The sequence below is a fragment of the Pseudopipra pipra genome, chromosome 1 (genome assembly GCF_036250125.1).
Source record: "Pseudopipra pipra isolate bDixPip1 chromosome 1, bDixPip1.hap1, whole genome shotgun sequence".
NCBI classification, from domain to species: domain Eukaryota; kingdom Metazoa; phylum Chordata; class Aves; order Passeriformes; family Pipridae; genus Pseudopipra; species Pseudopipra pipra.
Window position 1 is genome coordinate 142,370,056 of NC_087549.1, and position 27,638 is coordinate 142,397,693.

Here is a 27,638-nt window from a genome sequence, read left to right on the forward strand (position 1 = left end):
CTCTTCTTTAGTGTATTCCATACTCGATTTTCCTGTTTCTCATGCTATTTACTATCTTCATTAATGGCATAGACAAAGAGATCGAGTGCACCCTCAACAAATTCACAGGTGACACCAAGGTCAGTGGTGCTGTTGACACACCTAAAGGGTGGGATGCCATCCAGAGGGACCTGGATAAGTGGGCACATGGAGATCTCATGCAGTTTAACAAGACCAAGTGCAAGGTGCTGCACCTGGGTTGGGGCAATCCCAAGCACAAATAGAGGCTGGGGGATGAACAGATCAAGAGCGGCCCTGGAGAGAAGGACTTGGAAGTGCTGGTGGATGAGAGGCTGGGCATGAGCTGGCAATGTGCACTCGCAGCCCAGAAACCACCTGTGTCCTGGGCTGCAGCAAAGGCAGTGTGGGCAGCAGGTCAAGGGAGGGGATTCTGGGATTCTGTCCCTCTGCTCTGGTGAGACCTCCTGGAGTGCTGCATCCAGCTCTGGGTCCCCAGCACAGGAAGGACATGGACCTGTTGGAGCGAGTCCAGAGGAGGGCCACACAGATGATTAGAGGGGTGGAGCACCTCTCCTCTGAGGAAAGGCTGAGAGAATTGGGATTGTTCAGCCTGGAAAAGAGAAGGCTTTGGGGTGACCTAATTGCGACCTTTCAGTACCTGAAGGGAGCTGACAAGAAATCTGAAGAGCAGAGGGCAAGGGGGAATGGGTTCAACTGGAAGGAGTGTAGGTTTAGATTAGATGTTATGAAGAAATTCTTTGCTGGAACAGGTTGCCCATGGCAGTTGTGGATGCCTCATCCCTGGAAGTGTTTAAAGCCAAGTTGGATGGAGCTCTGAGCAGCCTGGTCTATTGAAAGGTGGCCCTGCCTATGACAAGTGGGTTGGAACTAGATGATCTTTGAGGTTCCTTTCCAACCCAGGCCATTCTGATTTTATTCCACATGCCTGGGGCAACTGCCCACTGCCAAATATAGGGACCACAATAAGCAACATAACCCAGATGAAAACTGAAATCCTTCCTGTGTTTCTTTCATAGGTAGGAAGGACCTACAAAATCCTCTGCATTTAATCCATTTTCAAGAAGAAAAAGGAAAACAACTCAAAACACCAAACTCAAAACCTAAGGCCTCTGTTTCTCTCTACCCAAAAGTACTGTAAACTTTTCATGCAGAACTAGAAAATCTAATCATTATTTTACAAATCAGAGTTGTTTTTTAATATATGGCTTCAGTCTAGATCTATACCAGTAGGAAAAAGAACGTTCATGACAAATTCTTCCTGTACTTGTTCAGATTGTTATGCAATTTACAGTGGATCAACATGTATATAGTGTTAGATGATACATGAGCATTATTCTAACCAGAAAAACTGCAGTAGAGCAGTTCACTGACCTTAGAGTTGACTGGAGTGGTAACATGGCCTGTAGCAGATCAATAAATTGAGCCCTTACTGAAAATTTGGTTTGGACTTTTTTCACTTCTGACTTGTATATTTTGGTTTCTGTGGTCAATGTACAAGTCATGCAGTACCCCCATTTGCTACTTTCCAGAATATCAGCTACTAGAAGGACAAATGCTTCTGAGGATGAAGAGCACAAAGGTGCTCTCTGAGGATGAAAGTCCATATGCTGCCATAAATCCGATACTGGAAAGTTGACAAAACTACAGCAGTGGAGACAAGTTAGTTAATGTTAAACTACAAGACAGTGACAGCTTTGTTCCTTGCTTAAAAAGTACATGTTGGTCTTATACATTCCATGCTTTGGGTTTAGTTAATTCATATATTTAGTAGCTCTAAAAGACAAAGGACTTACTTGGTTTAATTTAAGCTGTTTATTTTACTGGTTTATCAGATGACAAAGTAACAGGATTTTAATGTGACCACTGTTGGTTATACTGAAGTTCTGACAAGCCTTCTCTCCTGTCTCCTCCATGAGCCATTGCCAGAACAATAAAACAAAGGAACATAACAATATTTACCCTAAGATTGCACCCTGGGAATTCCCTGAGCTGTTACTATGTACTTTCCAATTCTTAATGAATTTGTCTTCTAGAACGTGTCTAATCCCTTTTGAACGCTTTGATGCTGTAAGAACTTCAGTGTTGTGTGGAAAGTAGTTTCACAGCATTACTGAGGAGCCTTCTCCTTCTGTGTGATTTGAGTGCGTTCATAGTAATTGCATTTTTTCCCAATTCCTACAACATATTTCCTAAGTAGCAATATTTGAAGCTTATAATTTTGAAGATGAATTTTGAATTTTTTTTCCTATGTACTCCAGCTTTTCTGCTTTTACCTACATCTGCCATTTTGTTGACCAGTACAGACATTCTTCATAGCTGATGCTGGTTTGTGATGTTACATCCTATCAACTGCAGACTTTGCCATCTTATTAAAACCACTTCCTGGTTTTGAATGTGTTGGATAAACAACAGAGAATAGTTGGTGAAAAGTGACCATGTAATCCTGTGTTTCCTTCCCCATCGTTTTTGCAATTTGTGCCTGGCCTTTCTGAGGACTTAATGTTTGCTTAGCTTCAGAAGCAGGTGACCTTGTTAAAGGCTTTTGAATGCCTGGGCAGGTTGACCAGGAGAGGTTCAGGTTGGACATTAGAAAGAATTTCTCCACAGAAGGGGTGATTAGACATCGGAATGGGCTTCCCAGGGAAGTGATGGAGTCACCCTCCCTGGAGAAGTGTAAAGAAGACTGGACATGGCACTTAGTGCCATGGTCTAGTTGATATGGTGGTGTTTGGTCGTAAGTTGGACTTGATCTCAGAGGTCTTTTCCAATCTAACTGATTCTGTGATTCTGTGTGTTTACCAGATCTCCCTTATGCAAATATTCTTCATCCCATTAAGGAACTTCAGGAAGTCTGAGAGACAAAACCTTCCGTTACAAAAACCTGCTCGACTTTCCTTCTCTGTATCCAGATACTTTCACTATCAGGACACCATTATTAAAAATAGGTTGTTCAGAAGAGTAGGACCTTCAGGTAAATACCACATGTTCATTTTAGGTGGTGACTCACTTTTTAAGGGCAGTCAGAGTTCAATTAGGTGCTGCTTCTATACATACAGCATGTGCCAATGATGTACCATCACCTCTCCTGTGATGTCAACTGTCGTGTTTTAATTAAAAACCCTCTGATGATATTTGAGATGAGGAATTGCTGTCCTGAGTAAAATGACTCACTGCATTTAATTTTTTATTGGCAGATTAGACATTTGCATTTCTATTGGAAAATTTCGTGTCTGCTTAGCAATTGCTTAAACATTTAATCTATGGTGTGACTAAATGCTTTCCTGACAGCAGTACAAATTGCTAATGATGTGGTTATTCTTCCCTGTCAGTAGATTCTCTCAGTAGATTGTCTTGGAGGAGACTGGATGAAATCATCCTAATTAGCATGCTGCATTAGGTATTATCTTTTCTGATTTAATATATTGTCTTTCTAATTCTGTTTTCTCATAGCAACTCCGAAAGCAGTGTTCAAGACTCACATGAGGTGAGATATTCAGATTAATACGGTAAATCACAACGAAGATAGATGGTGATGTTTTAGATTGTTATAAATTCGCAACAAATAACAAATTATCAGTATAGTGCTTTTTATTACACTGGAAATGGTAACTCTTACAGTGACAATTTCACAACATATTCAGTTGTTATAAGATACTTGTCCAAGATCAGCACTTAATGACTCTGAGCTAAATCTTCTGAGAACAAGTGTCAATTCAAGAATTCATAGACTGAGAATAAATGTGAGTTAAAGATCTATGTATCTTTTCTTCAGAGTTTAATTATAATTTTCCCTTTTCTTGCTCCAATTTCCGTGGTATATGGGACATGTAAGTGTGGAAGTCACAGAGCTTTAGATTATAGAAGCTGTAGTGTCTGGAGTCTGGGCACTAATGTCATGGCTGCATCTGAAGTGGGTATATATTCAGCAAGCTGTATTGTACATGTTCTGCCATCAGACTTTAATGAGACTGAGTCTCCTGGGTCTAGGGACAGCACTACCCCTGAGTAATGGAAGTGCTCAGAGGGTCAGACGTGTGCACATACATGCACACGTGCTTTAGCTGTATATATTTGTGGGATTTTTCATACATGCACAGATGTAGAGATTCACTGATCAGAGGTTTTTAGTATCAGTTGACTTTCAGTTTTAAATGGCAATTTGTATGTGTGATTTTAACACTGTATTTTGGTAGCATGGTAACTTGGTTGCCATGTGAATACAAATCTGCAGGGGGAAAATTGAAAGCCTGTTATTGTAGTTTACCAAGTATCCTGTGGTGTTCCTCAGAAAAGATTGCAAATTATGTTTTTGCATATTAAAAAAGCAACTGCTGCCCATGAAGTCACAGAGGTACCTTTATAAATGTTTTATAATACACTTCCACTAAATTTTCTGAGAAACCAGGATCAATACTTTTCTTTTTGTATTTCACGGATTACCTACTTACTTTAACTTTAGGTCATACAGCTCAGTAGGGAAGCAAAAGAAAAAAAGAAGAGAGCCTGGAAAGATATAATTTTCACTAGCATTTTTAAAAATCATTTCAGTAAAGTAATGAGGAAGGGTAAGCTCGTCCTGCCCTGCTGGGCTGGTGGTGGGAGGGCTCCTCAGAGCTTGAATCACTATTATGAGGTGCCTTTTTCCAGATGTAGAGTTGAGCTGCAGCTCAAGCTCCTGTGTCCTGATTTGCAGAACATAATGCATCCTTAAGGTCATTCAGCTTCTTACTGATTTGCGTGGCAATAATGTCTGTTTGGAGGAATGGTGAAATGCATACATGTTGGTGCAAAGCTGCAGATTATGCTTCAAGCTAAGATTCAGGCTTATAATGTCAGCTCAGCTGTGAAATGATGATGATTATGCTGATGACTTTGTATCGATCTGTATCTTCAAGTAAAATTGCTTCACTTTGCTGTAGGTTAACCCAGCAACTCTGCTGACTGGTATTGCATGTTTGGCTCAGTGACAAATAATTCCCTGCCAGCTGCTAACCTCTGGGTTAAATCTGTGGCAAGAGTGGCTGCGTTCACAGCCAGCCTCACTTGGGGCTTGGGTGGCTTGATGTCTCTTGGTGGAGAGCACGGTAGTACTGTTTGACACAACAAGTAAAGTAATTTGGTATGGCAGCTGATGTAATTTGTTTAGGTCTGTAATGATACTGTGTTTATAGCTAAAAGATTTTACATGTATCACGTAAAGTGATTATAATGAGTGGTAAGCGAATCATAAGGTAATTTTTTTCTGATACATTTATGTGAAGAAAAATAAGATTTTTTTTTAAAAAATTCATTCATGGTTAGACTTTGCGAATGAAGATTTGGGGGAATAAAGAAATAATTTAAAAAAACCAGATTTTTCACAACCTTTTGTATTCCATTCTGTCAACCTTTGGATCTAATAGAACAGTGTAAATTCATTTTAAAGTAGTGTCTAAGTTGAGTGAAAATGCGTTAGGAAAAAAGCATTTTTGGTGCTCAGTGTCACAGGGGCATTAAAGAAATGCATGAATTTCAGTTTGAGGTTAATAATAGGACAGTGGCTTAGTTCCTTTTGTTGCTACATGTGCCGCAAGTGGGGCATGAGTGATGTTGACAAAAGTGGGCAGTAGTTAACGTGTTAATAAATCCCACTGGAAACAGGTGATAGAGCCGTTCAGGTGGTGAGGTTCTGCTGCCTTGTGCAGAAATGCACTTGGAATGGGAGATGCTTCCGAAGGGATGCAAGGTGATATGATCACAGCTTGTGTTAGCTGGCTCTGTGCCATTTAACCGAGGAAGGCTATTGAGAGAGAAGGTGGAACTGGGAAGCTTGAGTACTGTGTTCTCAAGTGCCCAGAAGTGTTGTTTAGTAACAAAATGGAAAGGTCATCAGTGAGAAAAGGAACAACGATGGACAATGCACAGCAAAGCACAGAGGTGCAAAGCAAGGTGCTCTTACAATTTGCACTGTGGTTTCTTTCCCCATCTTGCATTACTTGAAGGCCACGATATCATGTATGATTATTGGAGAAAAAAAGCTTTTTTGCGAGTAAGGTGTTCATATTATTGTTTATATAACTTATGATATTCAGAGTACACTGTGCTTCCGAAAAAGCAATGGCAAACTTTACCCCATCTTTGTACTTCAACAGCAGAACTGAAATGTCGGGTGCATTTCCTTGCCTTTTGGTGAGAAGTGTTAGACCAGCTTTGCTTGGCTTCACGTGTGTGTCCCTGACAGTGTGTTCCTCCAGATGAGTTGAGGCAGGTGGTTGAATGCAGTTCTGAGACTTCTGAGGGAGGCTGCTGTGCCTGCTGGGTCTTATTCAGGCTACCTGTATCTGCTGGGCTGGAACCTGCCAAGGAGTCAGAAGTGATGTGAGGTCTTGCCTGTGGTGGACTCACAGGGCTCCACTTTCTATCCCAATGTAATTGTTTCATTTCAAAAGTCTGGTAATATTCTCCGTATAATGAAAATGGTGTTTTAGAATGAGTTTTTGTCCATGAAAAACGGTAATAACTTAGGGAATGTTTTTCCTCAACTCTGGAGTCAGTTTGTCTCTATTTCAGCACATGCCATGGATATCCTGTGTATGAACAAGTTTTGGGTCCAGTTGTGATTCTTGGGCTAGGTTCTGTTGAATGCTTCATTAAAAAAAAAAACAAAAACCAATTTAATTATCTTTAAAAGATTGGTGCAAGGCTTTCCAAGAGGACAGTTTTTAACAGAGTGTTTAACAGTGTCCTTTGTGCTGTAGCCTCCTTGGCTGTCAGGAAGGAAGGGAGGCATGTTCACAGACGTGCTTGTCATTTTAACAGGAAACTGGAAAGTCTTGCAGGTACCATATTTGAGAAGTTGTTCTACTTTGCTGGACTTAGATTTTCATTCAGATAAGCGAAAGGAAAGTGATATGCTGTTATGTCAAGATACTTTGATCTTAAGAATTGGCTTTTAGAATAGACTGTGTGCCATTGTTGTATTTTATTTTATTTACACTTCAGGTGTTTTAGGGTACTGTAAGAAGAATCATGCTTTATGACATTGAGGTGCTGGGCAGTAAAGGTGGTGAAGGATCTGAAGCACAAGTGTTAGGAGAAGTATCTGAGGGAACTGAGGTTGTTTAGCCTGGAGAACAGGAAACTCGGGGGACCTTGTAGCTCTCTACAACTTCTGTACAGGAGGCTGTAGCCAGGTGGGGGTCAGGCTCTTCTCCCAAGTAACTAGTGAGAGTACAAGAGGAAATGGCATCAAGTTGCACCAGGGGAGGTTTAGATTGGATATTAGGAAACATTTCTTCTTTCTAGGCTTGTCAAGCACTGGAACAGGCTGCCCAGAGAAGTGATTGAGTCACCACAGAACCATAGAATGTTAAGGGCTGGAAGAGACCTTAAAGATCATTAGTCCTGACATCTCCCACTAGAGCAGGTTGCTCAAGCCCTTACCCAACCTGGCTTTGAACACTGCCAAGATTGGGGCATCCACAACGTCCCTGGGCAGTAATAGTTAATGCTCCTTTGAGCTACAGGTTTGAAGGAAAAGGACAAACTGTTAGGCTGACTCCAGCCTGCATTGTATCCTCAGTTATCTTCATGTTTAGGTCCTAAAAGGGAATGGCCCTCAATTTCTGCTGTATGCACACTATGAACGTGTTCCAAAGACCTGGAACAGTGCAAAAGGAAAAAACTGAAAATTCTGAATATTTTTTTTCCTTTCAATCCTTGGTTATCTAACCCTGTTCAAATATTTACATTCCATTAATCCCATAGCTTACTTTTCAAAATAACTGAATAAAATTCATGTTCTTTAAGTAGGATCTCTGTTTTGACTACTAGTTCTTCTTTGGTACAACGGAAAAAAGGACTGAGAAGTGCACCTAAATTTCTCTTTTGCCTTTTCATGACCAGTTTCTTCTGTTACCCAATCTTAATTTATCTTGACTGAATTTACTGCTAGGGTATTAGAACGGGTTGGGAGATGGAATAACTTTTAAGAGCATACTGAGAAATCTTAAAAAGCAGTAGAATATAAGAATATTAATCTCAGAGTACTTTTACTTAGATTTTCTCCTTGCTTTTAACTTCTACCAGAAACAGTATTTAATGTCTTCATCTTAAGACATTAACATTCAAAAATTGTTATTATTTCAACTTTTCACTTGGATGTTTGCTGTGGAAATTAGGTTGCCTGAAGGTCATGCTGCTGCTTTTGAAGCATTGTCTTTGTAGGCTTCATTGGACTGTGTAGCCTTCCATTGACAATACCATCCTTAGAGGTGTTTTAAAGACGTAGATATGGCACTTAGGGACATAGTTTAGTGGTGGACTTGGCAGTGCTGGGTTAATGGTTGGACTCAGTAATCTTAGAGGTCTTTTCCAACCTAAATAGTTCTATGATTCAATGATTCTGTGTTATGCTCAAAGGCCAGAGGAGCAGTATTTGAATATGATGGAAATACATGTATACACAGCCTTATGTGTTGTGTTAGGCACTTTTTACAGTGGCCAGTTGTGTTTAAAGGGGGGATGTTCTTCAGTTAATAAAAGCACAGACATTCCTCTCTGAATTTCACGGAATGATAGCACTGCATTGTTGTTCTCTTCAGTCCATGCTGAATTCTTCATGTAATCTGAAGAAATTGTCTTTTCCTCTTTGTTTTCCTGAGGGGGAGGAAATGGGCAAGTGTTTACACTATTATTTTTTTTCTTATATTCTGTCTTATATATCAATAAAACTTTTAAAATTAATTTTGGATGCAGTACTAGAGTATCTGAAAAACTTTCATGAGATGAATTTGAGAGGGAAAATATTTATTAATTGGTATTTTTCATGTTCTAAATGTAAGGAGACATTAAAAAAGGGAGATGTATCATGTAGTGTAAAATAATTTAATTTGCTCTGGAGATGTGTCTAGTTAGTTGGGAGAGACTGCTGTGTAAGGGAAAGCAAATCCTGAGAAATGATACAAAACTAAAAATCCTGGGTACAAACTTTGTTCAGCCTGTGGAAAGTTATAACTATGACTTTGCTTGTGGAAGAGAAAATAAATACAGCTCTGCCCATGAGAACTGCCCTGTGTTGTTACTTGGCTGGCTGGTCAGGAATAACTGTACAGAAATGAGCATTATTTGCCACAGAGGGCTCTTTTTATTGATGAACTATCTCTGTCTCCCTCGAAAACCAAGATCAGAGCAGAGCCTGGAACAGAGTCACCGTGTAATTGGAGCTTGCTGAGAAAAGTCATGCCCGACGTTTGCTTGGAATGGAAGGCAGAGAATACCATAGCTCCAGGGTAGCAAAGATCACATCCAAGTTTTTCCAGCGACCTAGCCAAACCTGAAGGAGTTTACCCTTCCAGCCAGTTGGCTCTTGGAAGCCTTCCAATTTCCAGCTTTCTTTTATTTTCATAATCACTGTTAAAGTGTACTGGAACACGATCACTAACATTCGTTCTTACAAGGGTACTGCATGCAGCCGAGAGGCATTTTCATTTGTGGTAGCTTAGTTGCTGCTTACATTTGACATGAAGAACTGTAAAAAGGTACAGATAAATCTTGTGGTCTGATACTGGTAAATCTTCATGCCGTGATTGTGTGCTGTTTGAATGACATGAGCTGAAACTTTTAGTAGTGGATCTCACATCTTGGAAGCTTTAGTGTAAAAGCAGGTGCAAGTGTTGTTTGCCAGTGAAATCTGCCTATACAATTCAGTCTTATTTTGTCTTGAAAGTTATAAAAACCTCTGAACAGAAAGCGTCCCAGTGCCTTATCTATTTATCCCTGTGAATTATTTTAGTCCCAGTGTTCGGTGAAGCCCAGTTTTAGAGACATTGATGGACAGAAATCTCAAATGGAAACTTTACTACTAGATTTAGTCATCAGGGTTTCCAAATGTAAGACTGTATGATGCCTCTTTTGCATAAATTATGGTGATTTAAAACAAAATCTAAGAAAATTGATAATAATAGTGAGAGATTGCTTTTTTCAGTCTTGTTTCTTTGCTCTCAGTTCTGTTTTAGTCTTTGTTTTTAGCTTCATTTGACTAGAGATAGATGAGGGAGATCCTCTTAGCTCAGGTGTCCTTTTAACTCTTACCAGCTCCGGAGGGAATGCTAATAACATAATAATGCTTAAGGAAGTATTTTCATTACTATACCTGTGACTAATTGCTGTTAATAGGGGGGAACAGCCCACCGGAGTAAGAAAGGAGCAGAAGGCATAAGTTATAATTAGACTTTCTTTTTCAAGAGACTTTTGAAATTTGTTTCAGCAATTTTTTCTAGGTTCAGTGTTGGGGAAACTTACCTCCCCATATTTGCCTGGAGAATACTGTTTCTGTTTCTCTTCTCACAGATGACATCAGGTCATTCATACAGGCTGGTACACCGAAAGCTAGAGCAACAACTTCACTCTTTCTGCCAGTTGGACAAAATAACCTCTCAGGTGCTGCTGTTGCCTTGGAAGTGGCATAGGCAAGGGAGGCACAGCTGAGCTGATTGCCACCCTCATCAGGGTGCATGGAAAGCCGTGTCCTTAATATCTCCATGAAACTATTCCGTTCCCTTGGATCACTTGTGCTTCCCTTTCTGTTTGCTCCTGTGGTGATTGTTTTCAGTTGGGAAATGCGTAGGGCTTAGACATTGCTCATGGTTTGCATTCCTGTAATTCCTTGATAAGCACCTTTGTGGTGTTTCTGTTGTTTTCCACCCACTAGACCGTACCAGGCAGTAGCTCTGTAATGTCAGGCTGTATGGGGAGAAAAGAAAGTAAAGAAGTAATTTGTGTAGTGCCTGATCAGCTCAGTTCCCTCTGCAGCATGCCCTGGACAAGTCTGTTCTTTTCTTACCTGAAGTCCCTTTACATAACTTAAAAAAAAAAAAATCTTACAGGATGAAGAAACATGGATTGGTTTCATTTTCAAGCGTATGATGGGCCATTGATGCAGGACACTGTCTCTTTCTTTAACAACAGTGGTGGTTGTGCAGTGTCAGTGATAGCCTGTGGTCCCAGGGGTGAAGGGAAGGAAAGAAAGTAGCTTCACCAGATTACTTCAGAACTGTGTAAGTCTAAACCCAGTGTTTTACTCAGTTTAGCCTTTAGTCTGTTATCAAATCAGCATCAGAGCTTTGGCAGCGCAAACTACCTGACTTTAATTGTTCACGAGGAAGGAAATAACATCTTATTTTTCTGACAGAACAAACACATTTCAGACCTGCTGCAGCTCACGTGCAGTGTTGGAAAAGCAGCGACTGTGTTGGTTTTTCCTGTTTGTGTCATGACAAAAGCTTTGATGTGTGTTGGTCGGAAGTTAGTTGCTACAGCACCCATCCTTCATCCTCCTGTCATGCCTGTTTCTGTCACAGCAGACTCATGAGTTTAAGAAGCAGTTGGTTTTTTTTGTTAAAATTTTGCCATGAGAGATTTAGTCTCATCCTTTTACTTTTTATCTTGCATAATGTATTCTGACCACAAGCCTGAAAATGTAGCTCTTTCTGAAGAATTGCAGCAGAGTTTGGTGCAGTTTTAGAAAGTTTACAGATGTGCCACTGGGATTTGCAGAGGTTTTGTACTTAATAATTTAAATATTGCTATTTCTGACTATTTTATAGAACTTACGCTCAAGGCCCATGGGATCATCTGATCTGACCTGCATATGAATCATAAGCCAGTAACTTGCATAAGTTATTCTTAAATTGAGTCTGAATACTCATTCTGGACTAAAGCCCAAAGATGTTTGGCTGGAGCAATCTTCTAGAGAGGGAAAACATCAAGATAAGTTGAGTGCATGTTCCTTGGGTGTGGAGCTTCAGTGCTTAATTATCCCCTTTCTGTTTTCATCCAGGGTCGTAATTAAGATCTTTCTTTCTGCTTTCATTTTCCACTGTTTTTGTTATATCGTGTGCTAGATTAGAGAGAGCTTTTAGTACTGACTAAGTTACATGTGAGCTGCAGACACCTCCTAGTTTTCCTTTTTCATCAGCAAAACTGTTTCAACTCAGATTCTCATTTGAAGGCATTTTCAGCAGTCTGCCAGTCTTGTAGCTTGCCTCTATACTCATCTGAACTTTATTCTTACCCTTTTTACACTACAAAAAGTGCAAACTGAGACTGTATTCAGTATTTCTGGTCTCAGTAATGCTTTTTAAGATCTTGTTTTGAGATTTAAAATCTTGCCTGGGCTTTAGCCCAAGCCTGAAACTGAACTAGTTGACAGTTTGCTTCTTTTTATGGCCATATTTGAATGCAGCTTCTGTAGGTTTAGGAGCTAAGTTTCTCGCAGTGTGCAGGGTGAATCTCATTGTGTTTCTGGTGGTTGTCTTAAAACTTCACTATGGTTATGTACCAAATTAAGTCATATGCAAAATCTACTCTTTTTATTCTTTGGAGAGTGAATTTATTTTGATGTGATGCATCATAATGGCCATTATTATAACTGATTTTTTGGCTGCTGCTAAGCAAATAAGCGAATGCAATCTTAAGTATATTTGCATGCATTTGTAACTGTTCTTGCCCAAATCCTCCCAGAATTGTGTGAATTCTGTTAGACACATGCTCTCTTAGCTGAAGTGTACCTGAGTTGGACTTTGCCTTGGCTAACCAAAAATGAGGTTTCATTTAAATATACATATGTCTATCTATCCATCTGTAGATATTTGCATGTGTATGTATACATGCATTTATATACACAAACCTTTGGTTCCTAATATTGAGAAGACAAAACCCCTGAAATTTTCATGGGATGTCAGACTGTTTAGATGTTTACAGGTAGTAAGTTATATTTTGCATAACCTTACAATCTTTTAGTAGTGAAAAAAAAAAAAGAAAACTTGATCTTTGAACTAGGAAGAGATGTAGAAAAATATTCCAAATCTGCTTAACTTGAAAGAAGATCTACAGTGAAAGATTTCTGGTTTGGACTGTCTATGAAACAGTGGCTTTTTCTTAAAAGCTGATTTTGGCATGCTGGGTAACTGCTGGGAGTAGTACTCACTGTAAGTCTTTCCTTTGAGGACTATGATGAATTACAGAGCAGACTGCTAGCAGTGGAGAACATTTTTGTGCAGATTTCAATAATTGAAATTCTGCCTCTCGTTTTCCTTTCTTTTGAATAGTTGAGCATTGCTTGAGTGAGTTTAAACCTCTGACTATTTCATTACAAAATGGGTAAACCTTTCCTATTATGGCTGGTTTTCATGGTAGTTTTCAAATACTAGAAAGAGCTACTAGTAACACTAAAGCAGTATGAATATATTATTTTCTTTAGGATGGAATTAACCTTTTGATGGATAATGCTCTTTGGTGATGAGTTACTAGCTTCAGATACCTGCATATCTGCAGCTTGATCTCTTTTCTTCTGTAACGTGGTTTCTAGTGACAGATCTGTAAGAACCCGTTGCCACGTTCAAAAAGAGACTTGTTTTCAAGCTGTGCAATGATTTAAGACATCTAAGAACAACCAGAGACTGAAATCTTACTCACATGTTATGAAAATTCATCCATCCTAATACTCTTGTGTGCCAACAGTGGTGGCCTGCAGTGACATGGTCTCACTGGTGGCCTGTGGGGTGTTTGGATTTCCCTAATGCTTGTCCTTGGAGGAGCTGGAGTGGCTGAGTTGCTTTCTTCTGCCTGTAAACCCACGAGACCTGTGCTGTTCCTCAGAGGGAGGTGGGCAGCCAGCCTCTCTCGGCAGCACCTGTCCTCTTCTGACCACCTTGTGCTGGGTAAACAGGCTTTATCATTCCCCTTCCCCATGTTCTCCTCTTCTGATTTTTGTGCAGGCAGTTTGAGAAAGATGGATGGATGTGTTTGGTGGTTGCTGTTGCTGGGGAGGATGTGAGAGAAGGGATGTGGAAGGAAGAGGACATGTGGTGCTTTGTGGGGTTCAGCGGTGGGGAAGAGCCACAGTTGCTCCCTGGCTGTGGGCAGCTGCCTCTCCCGAGATGGTTCAAAATCCCTGGACTGGCCTCTTGCAGCTGCTGAGATGGGGTTTTGCTGGCCTTCTTTCAGCTCCTGTCAGAAGACTAACAGTTTTTCTGAAAGACAGACTTTTAAGTCCTCTGTTGGTTTACTGCTTCTGCAAAATAACCTTTTGTAGCATAGGAATCTTAAAAGAGATTAAACTTGACTGCAAGATGTAGCAATTGTTTTTTCTTTCTTTTCAACCCTGCGAACAAACTGTGAGTCTGTACCAGGTTGTTATTACTCCTTGAACAGATAATTTTCTAGGCTTGAAGGAACAAAGTGCTTTTCTGTTTTCCATTGTTTTGTAAGCTGGATCCAATTTCATGTTGCTGGTCCTATTTTATTGACTGAATTTGCAGTGCTGTACTTCAAAATATTTGCAGAAAAAGTATCTGTAGTGGTTTAAAAGTGGGTTTTTTTATTGTGATGTATTGTGCTGTTTCATAAAAGACAAAGAAGATGATAAAAGACAACGTATTTTGCATTTTGCATGCTGATTACTCTTCACTTAATAAAAAGCATCTTGAATTCAGCTTAATGGAAAAACTGTCCTGAAATGGGAAACAGTCTTTACCAGCACTATCTCTGTGGGTGATTATTTTTTAATTCTGTATATCTAAGTGAGATGCAGTGAGTAACATGAAAACATTCTAATTCACAGCCCTTTGAAGTCAGAACTCCTAGCTTAAGATGACATTCCTAGGATCTTCTCCAGATTTGTCTGTGGTTTCTGGGAGTATCAAAATGGCTTTCCCTTGAAATTCCTGGATTTCTTTTCTTTTGTGGCATTGATGATGATGATAATGATAATAATAATAAAAAGATTCTTTTGCAACTGAGGAATTTTACTTCTGTGTTTCTGGGTTCTTCCATGTAGTAAAGAAGATAATGTTTTTTCCAAAAGTTATGCCCAGGTAGCAGCAGCATGTCAGGCTGCTCATCTCATGGGCTGAAGAATGAAGGGAGATGAAAAGAAAACCAAGGGAGCATAAAAGGGAAAAATATGAACAGAAAGCACATTTGTAGAGAGGTGTGTGGTCAGGAGAAAAAAGCAGGGAAGGGGAAGACCTAGTAAATTATTAAATAAAAGGGAAAAGGAGAGCAGAGTATGGTGATGGATGGTGAAGGAACAGAGAGATTTGACCCCTGGACGAAAAGACTTTGTTTTGTTTTCCTAAAACCTGGGGATTAATTTCCTGTTTTGCTGATCTTTTATGGAGATATAAAAGGAGAGTGAGAGAATTTTAGAAAGCCTGGGATAATCACAGAAGAGAAACATAACAGTGCTCATATGTGATCTCACATAAATGCCTGCATCAAATGCAAGAGAATGTGTATTTGAAGATGAAGAGAATGTTAGAGTACCAAAGTTGAGATAGCAACACTGGGAGAGCAAAGAGATGCAAAAAGATTATGTACTATTTTAGTAGCATGTTTTCCAGTGGATATAGGTATGTAAGCTTTGACAAACTGGTAGTGGAGTGGAATTTGGGAATAAGTAAATTCAGTGGATTTTTTCCTTGATAGGGAAAATAGCATTCATAGAAGTTTGTATAGTGTACAATAGATTTCAATTTTTAGCCTGGTAAATGTTTTTTAGGAATGATTTGTTGTTTTTGTTTGGGTTGTTTGTTTCTTTGTTTGTGGGGGAGGTTGTGTTTTTGTTTGTGTGTGTTTTGTTGTTGTTGTTTGTGTTTTTCTTTTTTTTTTTTAAGTCGTTACAGCAAGGAATATGTTAATCTGTGAAAGTTCCAAGTTTTTCTAACCCTGACCATTTAAAACACTCTGGCCTAGGTTTGTTTACATTGCAATAACTACTTCTTTTAATCCTGTCTAATCTTGGAAACTTGTCTATCTTTAGAGGGTTGTGCATTTGTTTGCAATACTTAATTCTTCTATAATTACATACAACAAGCTGTGTTCCTGTGCTAAGCAATGGCTTTGGGGCATGGTGGGAAGAAAAAGATGGTAAATGAGAAATTCCTGATTTCTTGTGTACAGACTTCTCAAGCTTCTTTATCTGTCTTAATCCAAAAGCAGCCTTAGAACTGAAGTCTAATCCCAAAGCTGTGTTGATGTAAATGATTTACATGCCAAAAAGAACCACTTGTGCGAGGAAGGATAAAAAAATGGGCCTCAAGATGGATTTTGTTTTACAGTAGCTGCTTAAGTATGTAAACTTGGTCTTATTGAAAAGAACGAGAAAGTCTGTATGCCATTGGATAATCATAAATGTTTTTGTGCTGTTCTTTCTTTCCAGATTTGAACATGGAATTCAACCCATCTGATCATCCACGGGCCAGTACAATATTTCTCAGTAAATCACAAACAGATGGTAGGTTACTGAATTTATTACAGTATTTGCTATTGCAGTTATCTGTAAAGCCTTTTTTAGCATGCATGTGATAGTCTTCTAGTATATAATTGCCCCCTCCTCCCCAAAAAGAGGCATTTAGAGGCATCATGTTAAGAGTTTAAAGTGGTCACACCTTCAGTTAATTGTTTTGTCAGACCGATAGTACAAATATGGATAAAGATTAATATAATTATATTGAAAAAATGTTTTCCCTAAATAAAAAATTTTCTGTGTATCTGTTTCTTGGCTTGTTTATTTTTAGTTTTTGTAAACTCTGAACATTAGGGCAAGCATCTGGTGAGGAAAGTATTTTATTGAACAAATAGCTGTTTACATGAGCTAAGAAGACAGTCCAGAGTTTCTCTGATATAGGTGATACTGTAAATGAGCTCAATACTAGATTTTAATAACAAAATGGCTCCCATCCTGCCCAAACATTGTCTCTTCTTTCATTATGGATTTGATATAATTATATATTTGGAGTTTGGTTGTTTTTTTTTTTTATACATGGACAAAACAACCGCTCTGAAATTACATCTGCTAAACGAGCCTCCCGATAGAGTCAGTACAATAGAAGCCATTTATTCTGGCTCTTTCATTCCCTGTTGGACGTGTGTGACGTTGTTTTAGAAGTAGATGAATAATCGATGCAAAACACATTATTTTCTGTGAAGACTTTCAAAGCAGTTTCTGAATTGCAATCCTGACTGTTCAGTATGAATTCTTTGTCCTCCTTTTTGCTGCCTGTAAATGCCGCTTTTGATTTACATGGTAAATTGCAGTGTCAAACACTTGAAAAATAATGTAGTTTTCACTTACTGTATATTTTTTACTAATTTTTGAGCATGACTAGAACAAAGAGGATATACATTTAGACCCTAATTGAAGAGTTGATTATGTGAGTACCTCTTTTGCCCTTCAGACTGTCCTTCTGAATTCAGCCGTGGTTCTGTCAGTGCCTCATCATATGGTTTTGGATGTGATTTACCATACTAATCTGGTTTGGTAGTCTGTAAAATGAGTGTGATAATATTTCCATAGTACCTTGTATTATGAAGATTGATGTCTGTTTTATAGTGATTTTGCAGTGTTCTGAAACTATGTAATCCCATATGGATGCTACTTATTTCTTGTTACAGCTTGTTGAAAGAAAGGACAAAGTATACCCAAGTCCAACAAACTAAAATTTTGACCAGACCAGATGGTTATTCTTTCTTGTAGTAATAGTGGTTCATTTATTGCAGTATGGAGTTAATTTTAAGCATTTTATAAAAAATGACAGTTTACACTCATGCTAGAGTTGGTCTATGAAGCTTTGTTCTAGTTTAAGTAATATGAATAACATATTTTTGAGTAAGAACAATGAATTTAGTGAAGCGCTATAGAAATGTTATCAACGGGAGTGTAAGATCTGTTCAACTGTCCTTGATCACACTGGAAAAAATACAAAGGCTATTTTGTTTGTACAAAAGAAAAAGGATTCTGCAAACATTTATCTACTGATGTATTGCCAAGAACCATCCCGTTCTGGTGGGACAACTCACAGTCATAAGCATTTTGCTTGGCTGTACTTTGGTCCCCTTTTTGAACCAGCTGAGCTGTAGGAGTTACTGCACTGTTCAAGGATGTTGCCTAACACCAAAATCCAATGCAATGCTTGTGAAAGGGAAAATAAAAGGGGTTTTTAGGGTGCGGAGGCTTGTATTCTGACAGCCTCCTGTGGAGTCTATGGGACCCCCAAGACTTCTTAAGACCATGTAGAAGAGGAGAGCTGAGCTGGTAATGTTGAAAACACCTAACTTAGGTGTTAGCAACTACCTTGCTCCATTACTTGTATAGTGTTGGACTGGTAAACCTCCCTGTTGACTGTAAGTGAAAATATGTATATAGATAAGACCTGTGGACATCTAAAATACACAGAGAGTCAATGGCATCAGGATTCGAGGTTTCATCCAGGATCTGGCTGTGACTGTGAGTGTGCCTCACATGGTTTCACAGTGGGAAATGGCCAAGTCCATCACTACCTGCAGAGGGACTTGGCAGCGTTGCCTTCTGGCAGTTCCATGTTTGGCTTGCTAGTAGCCCTGTACTCTTTCAGCCTCACTGGTGGTCTTTTAGTGTGTCCTGTCACAGAAGCTTGGCCTGGTTGTGATCAACACGTAAGCGAAGAGCAACAAGCTGATTACCCCAAATATAGCGAGACAGGACATGACAACTCTGTTTATTATGTGGTCTCCAATTCCCTTTGTCCTGTGTAGCCTGGATGCCATGCTAAGCATCTAAACTGTCCTGTCCCTATTAGTCAATAGTCTGAATGCATCCTTAATTACCTGAGCATTCGATGAATCTGTAGAAAAGGTAAAGTCACAATAAATATTAATTCCTTTCCTAGTTAAAATAGCTTTTCTAAATGTTTCCATCTCTTTGTGAGAATTTTTTAGGTGCTGAATCATACATGAGGAATTCTCCCTCTCTAGGGAGCTATTAAAGAATATAACCTTTTATGTCTTTAACTTCTGTGAGTGCTTTATGCAAGTTCTCCCTCATTTGCTGAGCGTGGCCTGTAAACTGGATGGTCTAGATAACTGGAAAACCATGCACTGTTTAGTGCGTGGCTGTGATTAAGCCAGGATTTCCAAACCTTAGCACTCCAACAGTGTAACTTCCTTTCCTTTATGATGGCAAGGAGGCAATGGTTGCTCCTCCAGGGTGCTGGTAATGATCTTTCCTGTAGATGGGTTCCAGAAGTCCATCTCTCCTAAGTTAGATTGACCTTTACACATTCAGCGTACTGGCTAAATTTTGCATTATCAGTGCAACGATGGGCTTCAGACAAAGAGGATTTTGAAATTGTTTTTATGTAGGTGGATAGAAGTGGAGTAAACTGCACTTATTCTTTAATGTTAACTAGGGCCAGTCTCCTTGTATAAAACAAAAAGAAATGAATTACCAGCTCCAGAATGTGAGACATTCTTATTGCTTGCAATCCTCTTGTCTTTGGGTTAACATTAAGATAGTATAGAAATTACACAGTGAAAGTTTTTATTACAGCTCAATGAAAAATACATACATATGTGCATATACACACGTGCACGTATGTGTGTGTGTGTATTCCCTCGCTGCCTGTAATTTTAGGATACTTTCCTACTATTGTGAAAGTTCAACAATAACAGCTGAAAGTGCCTGCAGCAATTGGAACAGGTCATTGACCTTAGAATGAGGAAAACTAAGACAATTTGGCAGCATCTCAGGCTCCACTTGAAGAGTTCCATTCCAAATTTCAAGTTTCAAAATGTTAAAAGGAAAGTAGAAGTTTAATTGTTTAAACTGACTTGAAATCTGTTCAACTCTATGTCATCAAACCCCCATACCTAAAACCCAAAGCATGGAGTTGCAGTTAGGAGTTTATGCTGCAAAATGCTGGTTAATTCTGACACAAAGGTCTGCTGCAGACCATACTGAGCTGCGTGAGCAGTGCAAAGCATTTTTGAACTGACTGAAGCCAGTGGAATTATCTCTTTACAGTCATTTTAGCTTGGCAGGAATAGCCTTTTGCCTTCGGCAGTAGTTGGCTTGCCCTTGTTTAAAGGGGAGGTTGTGGTCACAAAAGAGAGTAGTTGTGACCAAATGGGTTTCTACTATGCCCAATTCCCCACTGGCAAATGTTCTGGAGGGAGCTGAGCCCTACACTGTGGCAGAGTGAGCCAGAAGCGCAGCTGCCTTCTTGTAGTCCCTCATCCGAGAGTCCAGGCTAACTGAATTTCCGTTATATGGGGAAAATAGGGAAAGGAGGTCAGCATGATGCTTGGAAGGATGTGCAGCACAAGAAATGCTTGAGCAGGAAGAAGTGAGGGATGTGTATAAATATGTTAACATATTCTTCTGGAGACTGGAAATAGCAAATGGGATTGAGCTGTGAGTAATATGCTTACTTTGGGAAATAAATGATTGCACTTTTGTGGGGAATTGAATAATGGATACAAGACAAAATACAGAAGAAAAAACTAAAGAGAAAAAAAGGGAATTAAAGTGGAATTTGGAGTGTATGTGCAAGCTGTCTTTGTAGGATTTTGTCCATAAGAACTTTGTATGCGGTATAATTATTTATGATTAAAACACTGTTAAATACTTAACTGTGTTCAATATTTCGCAGTCCATATGTGTTAACTTTGAGTTATATACTATATTAGGTTTGCACACAGCTTATCAGAATTGTTTACTGCCTGTACATTGCAATATGTGATACTAGACACATACTTTGGCTATTCTTAGGAGTATCTACCATCATTTTTTTGTTTCTCTTAGATGACTTATGTCTCTTGCTGATGATAAATGCACTGTGTAGAACTTAAGTGTAGTGCAGTGTTTTAGCCGTATTTCAAGCAGTTTAACTATTTACTAGATTATCAGAATTTTTCCACTGTTCCTGTTTAATTCTGTTTCTTATACAACGTCCGTAATTGTGGATCTGAGCATATTCTAAGTGACATGGCTAACATCTGTCATGTGTGATTCTCCTTTCTGCTCCCTGGGAGGAAAATTATGTAAGGATTTTTAAAAGTTTTTTCTTATTTTTTTAATTTTCATTTTATGTCTGCATTAAACACAATTATTTCACAGTATTCACACATAGAGCCTTGTTTATGTGAGATTGCTTGCTTATAATAAATCACAAATAGTGGCTTTGCATCCAACAGGGAATGGACAGGCTATCCCACCATTATGAACACTCTTTTTTTGCTAAGTGTATTGGATTGCATAGCTTTCAAATCATGGTGCACCAAAGTGCATTTAATCACCTACAGCATGAAACCATTATTATTTTAATCCTGCAGTTTGATTTATGTGTTAGTTGCCTCCAGACTTGTATCCTAAATGCTGTGGTATTTTCACTGGAACAGAGCTCTGCAGGCTCTCTATGGGGTGAGTTAATTGGGGAAGTGCTTTAAAAAAAATTAAATAGAGTATATTTAATCAGCTGTAATAAGCATTTGCCTGACAGTTAAGACTCTATACATCTATCTCCCTTTTGTTGATGTTTACTTTCTGACTATTTTGGCTAATTGTGGCTTTGACTTGCAACCATTGCTTGTGGTGACTGGTTCATACTCGCCAAAGTTAATACATTTTCATTGTTACATCCAACATGAGTAATACTTTCAGGGTTGCACCTGATCATTATAGAAGACAGTGATGTAATACATACGGTTTCAAGGCCCCTCTGTGGGAGTTAGTGCACAGTAAACTGTGATGAGAATTTGCTAACTCTGTGGTGTAGCTGTTTAGGTGTTTTCATACCTGCAAGGGAGCGTAGGCCACTTTGCAGCAAGGCACCTTGCATGAAGGCACTGGTGGCTCAGGAGTACCCACACAGAGAGCTGGTGAAGGATGGCTAAGCCATTGCTAGCTTGGACTGTAGCTTATTGCATATTAACTTTCCCATGCGGACCAGTGCCTGTGAAGCCAGTGAAGCACTCAAATGGATGAGAATTTTAACCCATCACCACACTAGTGAGCACAAACGCCTTTATGCTTACAAATATATGTTCCTTCTGTGTTTGCTATATGAATATACTTGGTTAGTGCAAAAGCAATTCTGATGTTGCACATAGATAGTCTCCTGTTCTTTTTATTATAAATGGTGTATAAGAAGCTTAATCGGGAAAAATAGTCATGTAATATTTCTATCATATTTTGTGTTTTTGCAGTGAGAGAAAAACGCAAGAGTCTCTATATAAACCACGTAAGTGAAAATGCCTCGCTATGCAGCTTTCTCCTTGTTGTCTATATTATACAGTAAATAAGAGTTATGACAATGATTTCCATATTGGTGAGCGGGTGCTGATGCTTCACATGTTTGTTCTGCATCAGGATCCAGAAGTGTAGGTCTCAGGTATTGAGTTAGTGGAGCAAATCTGTTGGTTTAAAGACAGTATCATGCTCACAACCAGTGTATGAAGGTGACTGATACGTGGGAAAAAGAGCTGCACACATTACACGTTAGTATGATTTTTAAAATTATTATAGACACTCTCAAAACTTTAGATTACATTTGTATGCAAGTTTGCATTGGCAGAGAGCTGCAGCATTTGGTATTTACACAGTTGTTCTGAAGTGCCTGATCATTGTTGATGCGATGTAAATGTGGATTGACATGTGGTACATGCTGAGAATGAAGATGGGGGTTTGATATGCTTATATACCCCTGGGAATTTTTCAATTCAGTTCTCTTCTGTTTGAATCAAATTCTTGGTGAAGCTGAGGGCAAATCCCCTGTAGCCTGTTTTGGGTACAGGACCAAGCCCTTTGCCTCAGTTAGTATTATTTGTACTACTGAAGCTACTTGGAACCAGGGTGGTTCCAAGTATGTGAAGCCTTGTACTGAAATATCTGGAGTCATGGCTCAGTAAAAGTGAGAAGGGAAATAACTAGTTGTCTACCAGGTGCTATTTGCCTTTAAGGTGAAATGAAGTTCTTAAGTTCTTCTCTATCTGGAAATACAGACTGTCTTTTAATTTTTAAGCCACTGCAGCCGCTGAAACAAACAGATGTGGTTTATAACCTCTTCATCCCTTTGTGCTGGGGCAAATGTTTGTCTAGCTCCAGGTAAACTGGATTGGAACACAAATGCAGGTAGATTCAGCTAAAAGCTAAAATGGGGCTCCTAAATGTGATTTGCTCCAGGGCTTGCACCTGCAGAAAGGGAAGGAGCCGTGAGGGCAGGAATGAACTGCTGAGTGGGGTGAGAAGGCAGGACTGCTTCATTTGTTGGCAGAACTGGTTTGTGGGGAGTGTTTCTGAAACTACTGCCTGGCTTCAAAAGCAAGCATAGATTTTCAGTTTCCCAAGAGTTAAGATTCTGAGAAGTCATGAGATACTGTGAGGCTTATAAAAGCCTTAAAGTTGGCCCCACTGGGTTACCAGATATTTTTTGTGCTTATCTTCTATTCTCCTGTAAAACATTTCCATTGTTTATAGTGCATGTGAGGGTGGTTTGCAGAGCAATTGTCTTGTTATAAAATTACTTGTAAAGCTAATGCACTGGGCTCCTGTAAACTTAATAATGTGTGCTCAGTAACTTCCAGCATGCTTTTAAAAAAAACCTCAAACTTGAAGGTTTATATGCAAAAAAAAAAATAAAATTAGTCTTTAGACATTGCAAAGCAAGGTATTAACTGAGTTTCTGTGACAGTCCACCTGTCATGGATGAAATTCTCATGTGTCCTGAATCATTTCATATGTAAAAGATGTGGTCTGTGCTAGGCAGATTGTGAGTGGATTCCTCCAGCAGATTGAACAAAGATGACTATTGCAGATGCTGCAGGAAGCACACTATTGCAAACCCTAGTATAAGGTGTTCTTAGGCAATGCTGGATGTGTTACAGAAAAGGGAAGGGTGATCACTGAGGAGTCATGTTGTTGGGAGCTCAGTGTAGCAGCTTATGCAGCTGATACCCTAAGCACTGTACTTCTTCTTAATTTTTGGTTTGTTTGTTTTTTTGGTTCCCCCCACCTCCCCCAAGTGTAATTCAAAGCATTGGCTGAGGTTTAAGTAGTGTGAACTTCCCTCGATACTCTGGTTTACTGCTTCCTTAAGTCTCACTTCTTTGTACTTACAAAGTACTTTGTCTGAATTATAAAGCTAAAAATAACCTTTATGAAGCTGAAGTCCCTTCTCTGTGTGTGTCCTTACAAGGTAGTTAAGTTTTTTAGACCATACTCATAGATAAACTGTATTTTCAAATGTGGCCTGTGATATTTAAGTTGTTCTTTCAGCACACCTGAGAGTATTCATTCAGCACCTCCTAAATTTTCAGTCTGCTAAAGCTAATGCACAAACCGTTGATCATTTTTGGAAGGGGTAGTGGTGGCTTCTAACTGGCAACTGTGTTTAGGTTTTCAGACTTCAGGGAACCATTTTCCTAGACCACCTTGTTGGGAGAAATTTAAGGAATTACTTAGATTTAACAAATGTATGTGACAAATGATAGGTTGTATTTACATGGTGAGTTTGTGATAATTCCCTATTGGTTGATCAGTGCTTTTCCACTGTTACTCAGTGTGTGCTAATGCATTTGTAACAGAAGCTATTGCTACTCATCTGTTTCCCTGTTGATGTGAAGTGCTTAGTCCTCACATCTGCTCTGGAGAAGACATGCCAGAGGACATAAATTTTGGAGTGTTGTTTTGTCTTTCTTTGACGAGAACTCCTCATCATAATATGCAGCACTTTTCTGTGGTTTTTCCATAGCGTCATCTTTTTGTTGTTGTTATTTTTTATACTTATTCTCCTTTTGTGATAAATAACCAAGATGAGCAACAAAATATTTTTATCCTTTTCTGCAGTATCTCCACAACTGGTTATTTTGCAGGCATAGTTGTATTTCTCCCGAGTGATCAGGATGGATGGCTATCAAGAGAACTGTCAAGAAAAGCTGTGCTTTTTCTTTCCCTTTTTTTTTTCCTTGCCAAGTTCTGTGTAGTAACAGATGAGAACAGTAGTTTATACAAAAGCAGTTTTGAAGTATTACCTATTAAAAAAATAATTAATATTGACTCTTCCTCATTTAAAAATTTACTTTCTCAGCATAATCACACCACTGTTCTTTTCCTTTCTTACTTGCTTTTCTTTTTGTAGACATTTTATTTGGCTGAATAGTTTCCTTTGATCCCCAGGTACAAATAGTGGGTTCTTGCTTTGATTTGTTATGCTTTGTCAAGGGCTGACAGTTGCCCTGTTTCAGATTCACCTTGTCAGTAGGTGTGATGGAAGAAGCCAGCAGCTGTTCTTTTTTTTGGGGGGGGAGTGGGGAAGGATTGAAAGTCGAGGGTGACAGAGTGCTATGGAGAAGCTGTCATCTCAGTCTTCCCACGGAGCCCAAGGAGACAGATGACAGGTTGGGGAATGGTGCTGGATCCTTTGCACCATTCTGGGTGCCAAAGTTCCCTACCTACAGTGTACTGTTTGCTTTCTTCCAGACTGTTTTAATTTGTAAGCAGTTGCAGCAGACTCTGCTTCCCTTCCCCATTGCACCGGCAGTTACTGTTTTTTGTTATGCTTTTCATACTGCTTCGGTGTGCACGGTCTTTTAATCTGCTTAGTTAAGCTGCTGAGGGGGATAAAGATGCAGACTGAGATAGAGGCATTTCCTTTTTCAGAGAAGAGAGATTGCATCAGTATCTCTGCTTGTACAAAGGAAGCAAACAGGAAGATGTTTTATGTTTTTTGAGGAGGTGGTAGAGAAAGAGTGAATCTTTTATTATTGATTGCAGTATCTAATTCTTTGTACTGGGTGATTGGTTTTTTTGCAGGGGAAAGAAGCAGGGCAGGGAAAAAAAGGTTGCTTTCTCCTTCAAGTTTTTCTAGAAATTTTCCCTTTCAGACAAGGTGAAAATGCTCTGTTAGCGCAAGTAATTTCTTCTCTTCTTGACAATATACACTCTTAAAATTGTGTTTATGAACAGTAATATCCAGTAAAAATAAAGGGATATTTTTTGCCTGTTGGAATATTTTTGAAGGAAGATAAAGAGTAGGAAAAGGGAGATAAGATAAAGGGAAGTAATATCTCACTTTCGCATTTTTAATTCTGGAGACTCTTCACCAGCCTTGTAGCAACAGTGTCTTTTCTGCATTGTCCCTTTTAGGGATCTGGATATGACTTCTGCTGTCTGCTACCCGGCATCTGGATGTTCAAATTCCAGCAGGCTAATACTGTTTTTATCACTCCTAGTAGAAAAAATAACATCTGTGTGTAGAGCAACATTTTTTTTTCAGCATCCTGGGGAAAGGTTCTTGGGCATCGCTCACATCACAACCCTGGTCCTTGTAAGTGACCCTGTGGTGATTCACATCAGGGGAAGCTTCTTTCCAGAGGCAGTACTGGTGACAGGGATTAGCAGTGAACAGAGGGGTCTGTTGCTGTATGTGGTGTGGCACAAGCAATTTCTGTGAGCCTTTTTGCATGCTTGAGATGATGTACGGCACTTGCTCCTACGTAACCCCCAAATTTTCCTGTCAGATTGGATAAAGGGGCTGTTCTGCTTCCCTATTGTAAAACTACTAGGCATGTGACTGATAATCAAACACTTTCAACTAGTGATTAAAGAGTAAATAAGATACTTGCTGAAGTGGAAACGTAGTCTGAAAAGTAGTTTAATCCATGAAAAATGCAAAGCACAACATAAAATGTAAAATGTTGTTTTCGAGTGGACTGCCCAAGGCTGACTATTGTAAAGGCTTATAATTGCTGTCAAATTCCTTAAGATACTTTAATTAACATTCCGAAGTATGAGAGAAGAACAGGATAAACGAGAAGATGGATTAGAGGCTTCTCAGGTGCTCTTGAAGTTCTCCTAGAGATTGCTTATTGTGATCTTTGCCCCTCTTCATTGCAAGATCACTGAAAAACAGGTCTAGAGGGGGCGTCTGTAAATCACCTGGTCACAGATTCCCTGTACTGATGCCATTCCTAATAGATGCTGTTTAAGATTCTTTTTCAGGCACCTAGTAAGCTAGAATTAACAGGTTTTCTTTAATGGCTTACCTAAACATACTGTTTGAAATGTGTTTTTCTAATGTCTTTCAGGCCCTTGCTCCTTTTCCTGTCCTCCAGGGTGAGAAATTTTACTTCTCCTGTCAGCCTCAAGGCAATAAGTTGTATGAAGTGACAAACTTTTTTAAGGGGAGGAACAAAAGATAACTTTTAAGGTAGAATCAGAACATGCAGGGGAGTTCTTTTACAAGGTGCTGTGTAATACTTGCTCTGCTGGAAGCATAGTAAAGTCCCTCTGGTCAAATTGCACAACACTAGCAATTACATGCTTTGTAAATATAAGCCTTTGAGCTGATTTTAGTGTTCAAAGAAATATTTAATCCTTCAGGTTTGTAAAGCAGGGTGTTTTATCAGTGGTTAAGTAGGGTCTACACAAGGGTTTACCAATGGTTGCTGAGCTCCCCAAGAGCTCAGTTGTTCACTGACAGAGTTTTCTGTAGCTGACATGAGTAAGGACAAGCTTTGAGAGCAAAAACCTTGCAAGTGCAGATCTAGTCTAAGCCATCACTTTTGGACATTATCAAACATTTGCGAAACTAATCAACTGAGGACAAAGTTGAATCATGAGGTACAAGGGGTATTACTTCAGAGTGGTTGGACTAGATCTTTTTTTTAATTGTAGTTGTTGGCAGAGACAGGTGAGCATACAAGGGTGCAATTTCCTATTACTTTTGTTCAAGTGAATATATCTACACCAAATTTAGACAGTTTTGCTGTATTGATATTATGCAAGATGAAAATAAGTGCAGAGCTTTGCAGAGCCATGC

At 39.2% G+C, this 27,638-nt stretch overlaps 1 protein-coding gene across 3 annotated transcripts in view; it reads left to right on the plus strand.

The window, feature by feature from the left end:
* The window catches only part of CCNY (cyclin Y), a 121,454-nt gene that overhangs the window by 55,880 nt on the left and 37,936 nt on the right, over window positions 1-27,638 (plus strand). For 2 of the 3 annotated variants that reach the window (XM_064637388.1, XM_064637396.1), the window contains exons 2-3: window positions 16,223-16,297; window positions 22,027-22,061. In XM_064637388.1, the coding sequence (XP_064493458.1) occupies window positions 16,223-16,297; window positions 22,027-22,061 (110 nt within the window). The remainder of the gene's footprint in view (window positions 1-16,222; window positions 16,298-22,026; window positions 22,062-27,638) is intronic. The other variant, XM_064637404.1, reaches the window with a different exon arrangement.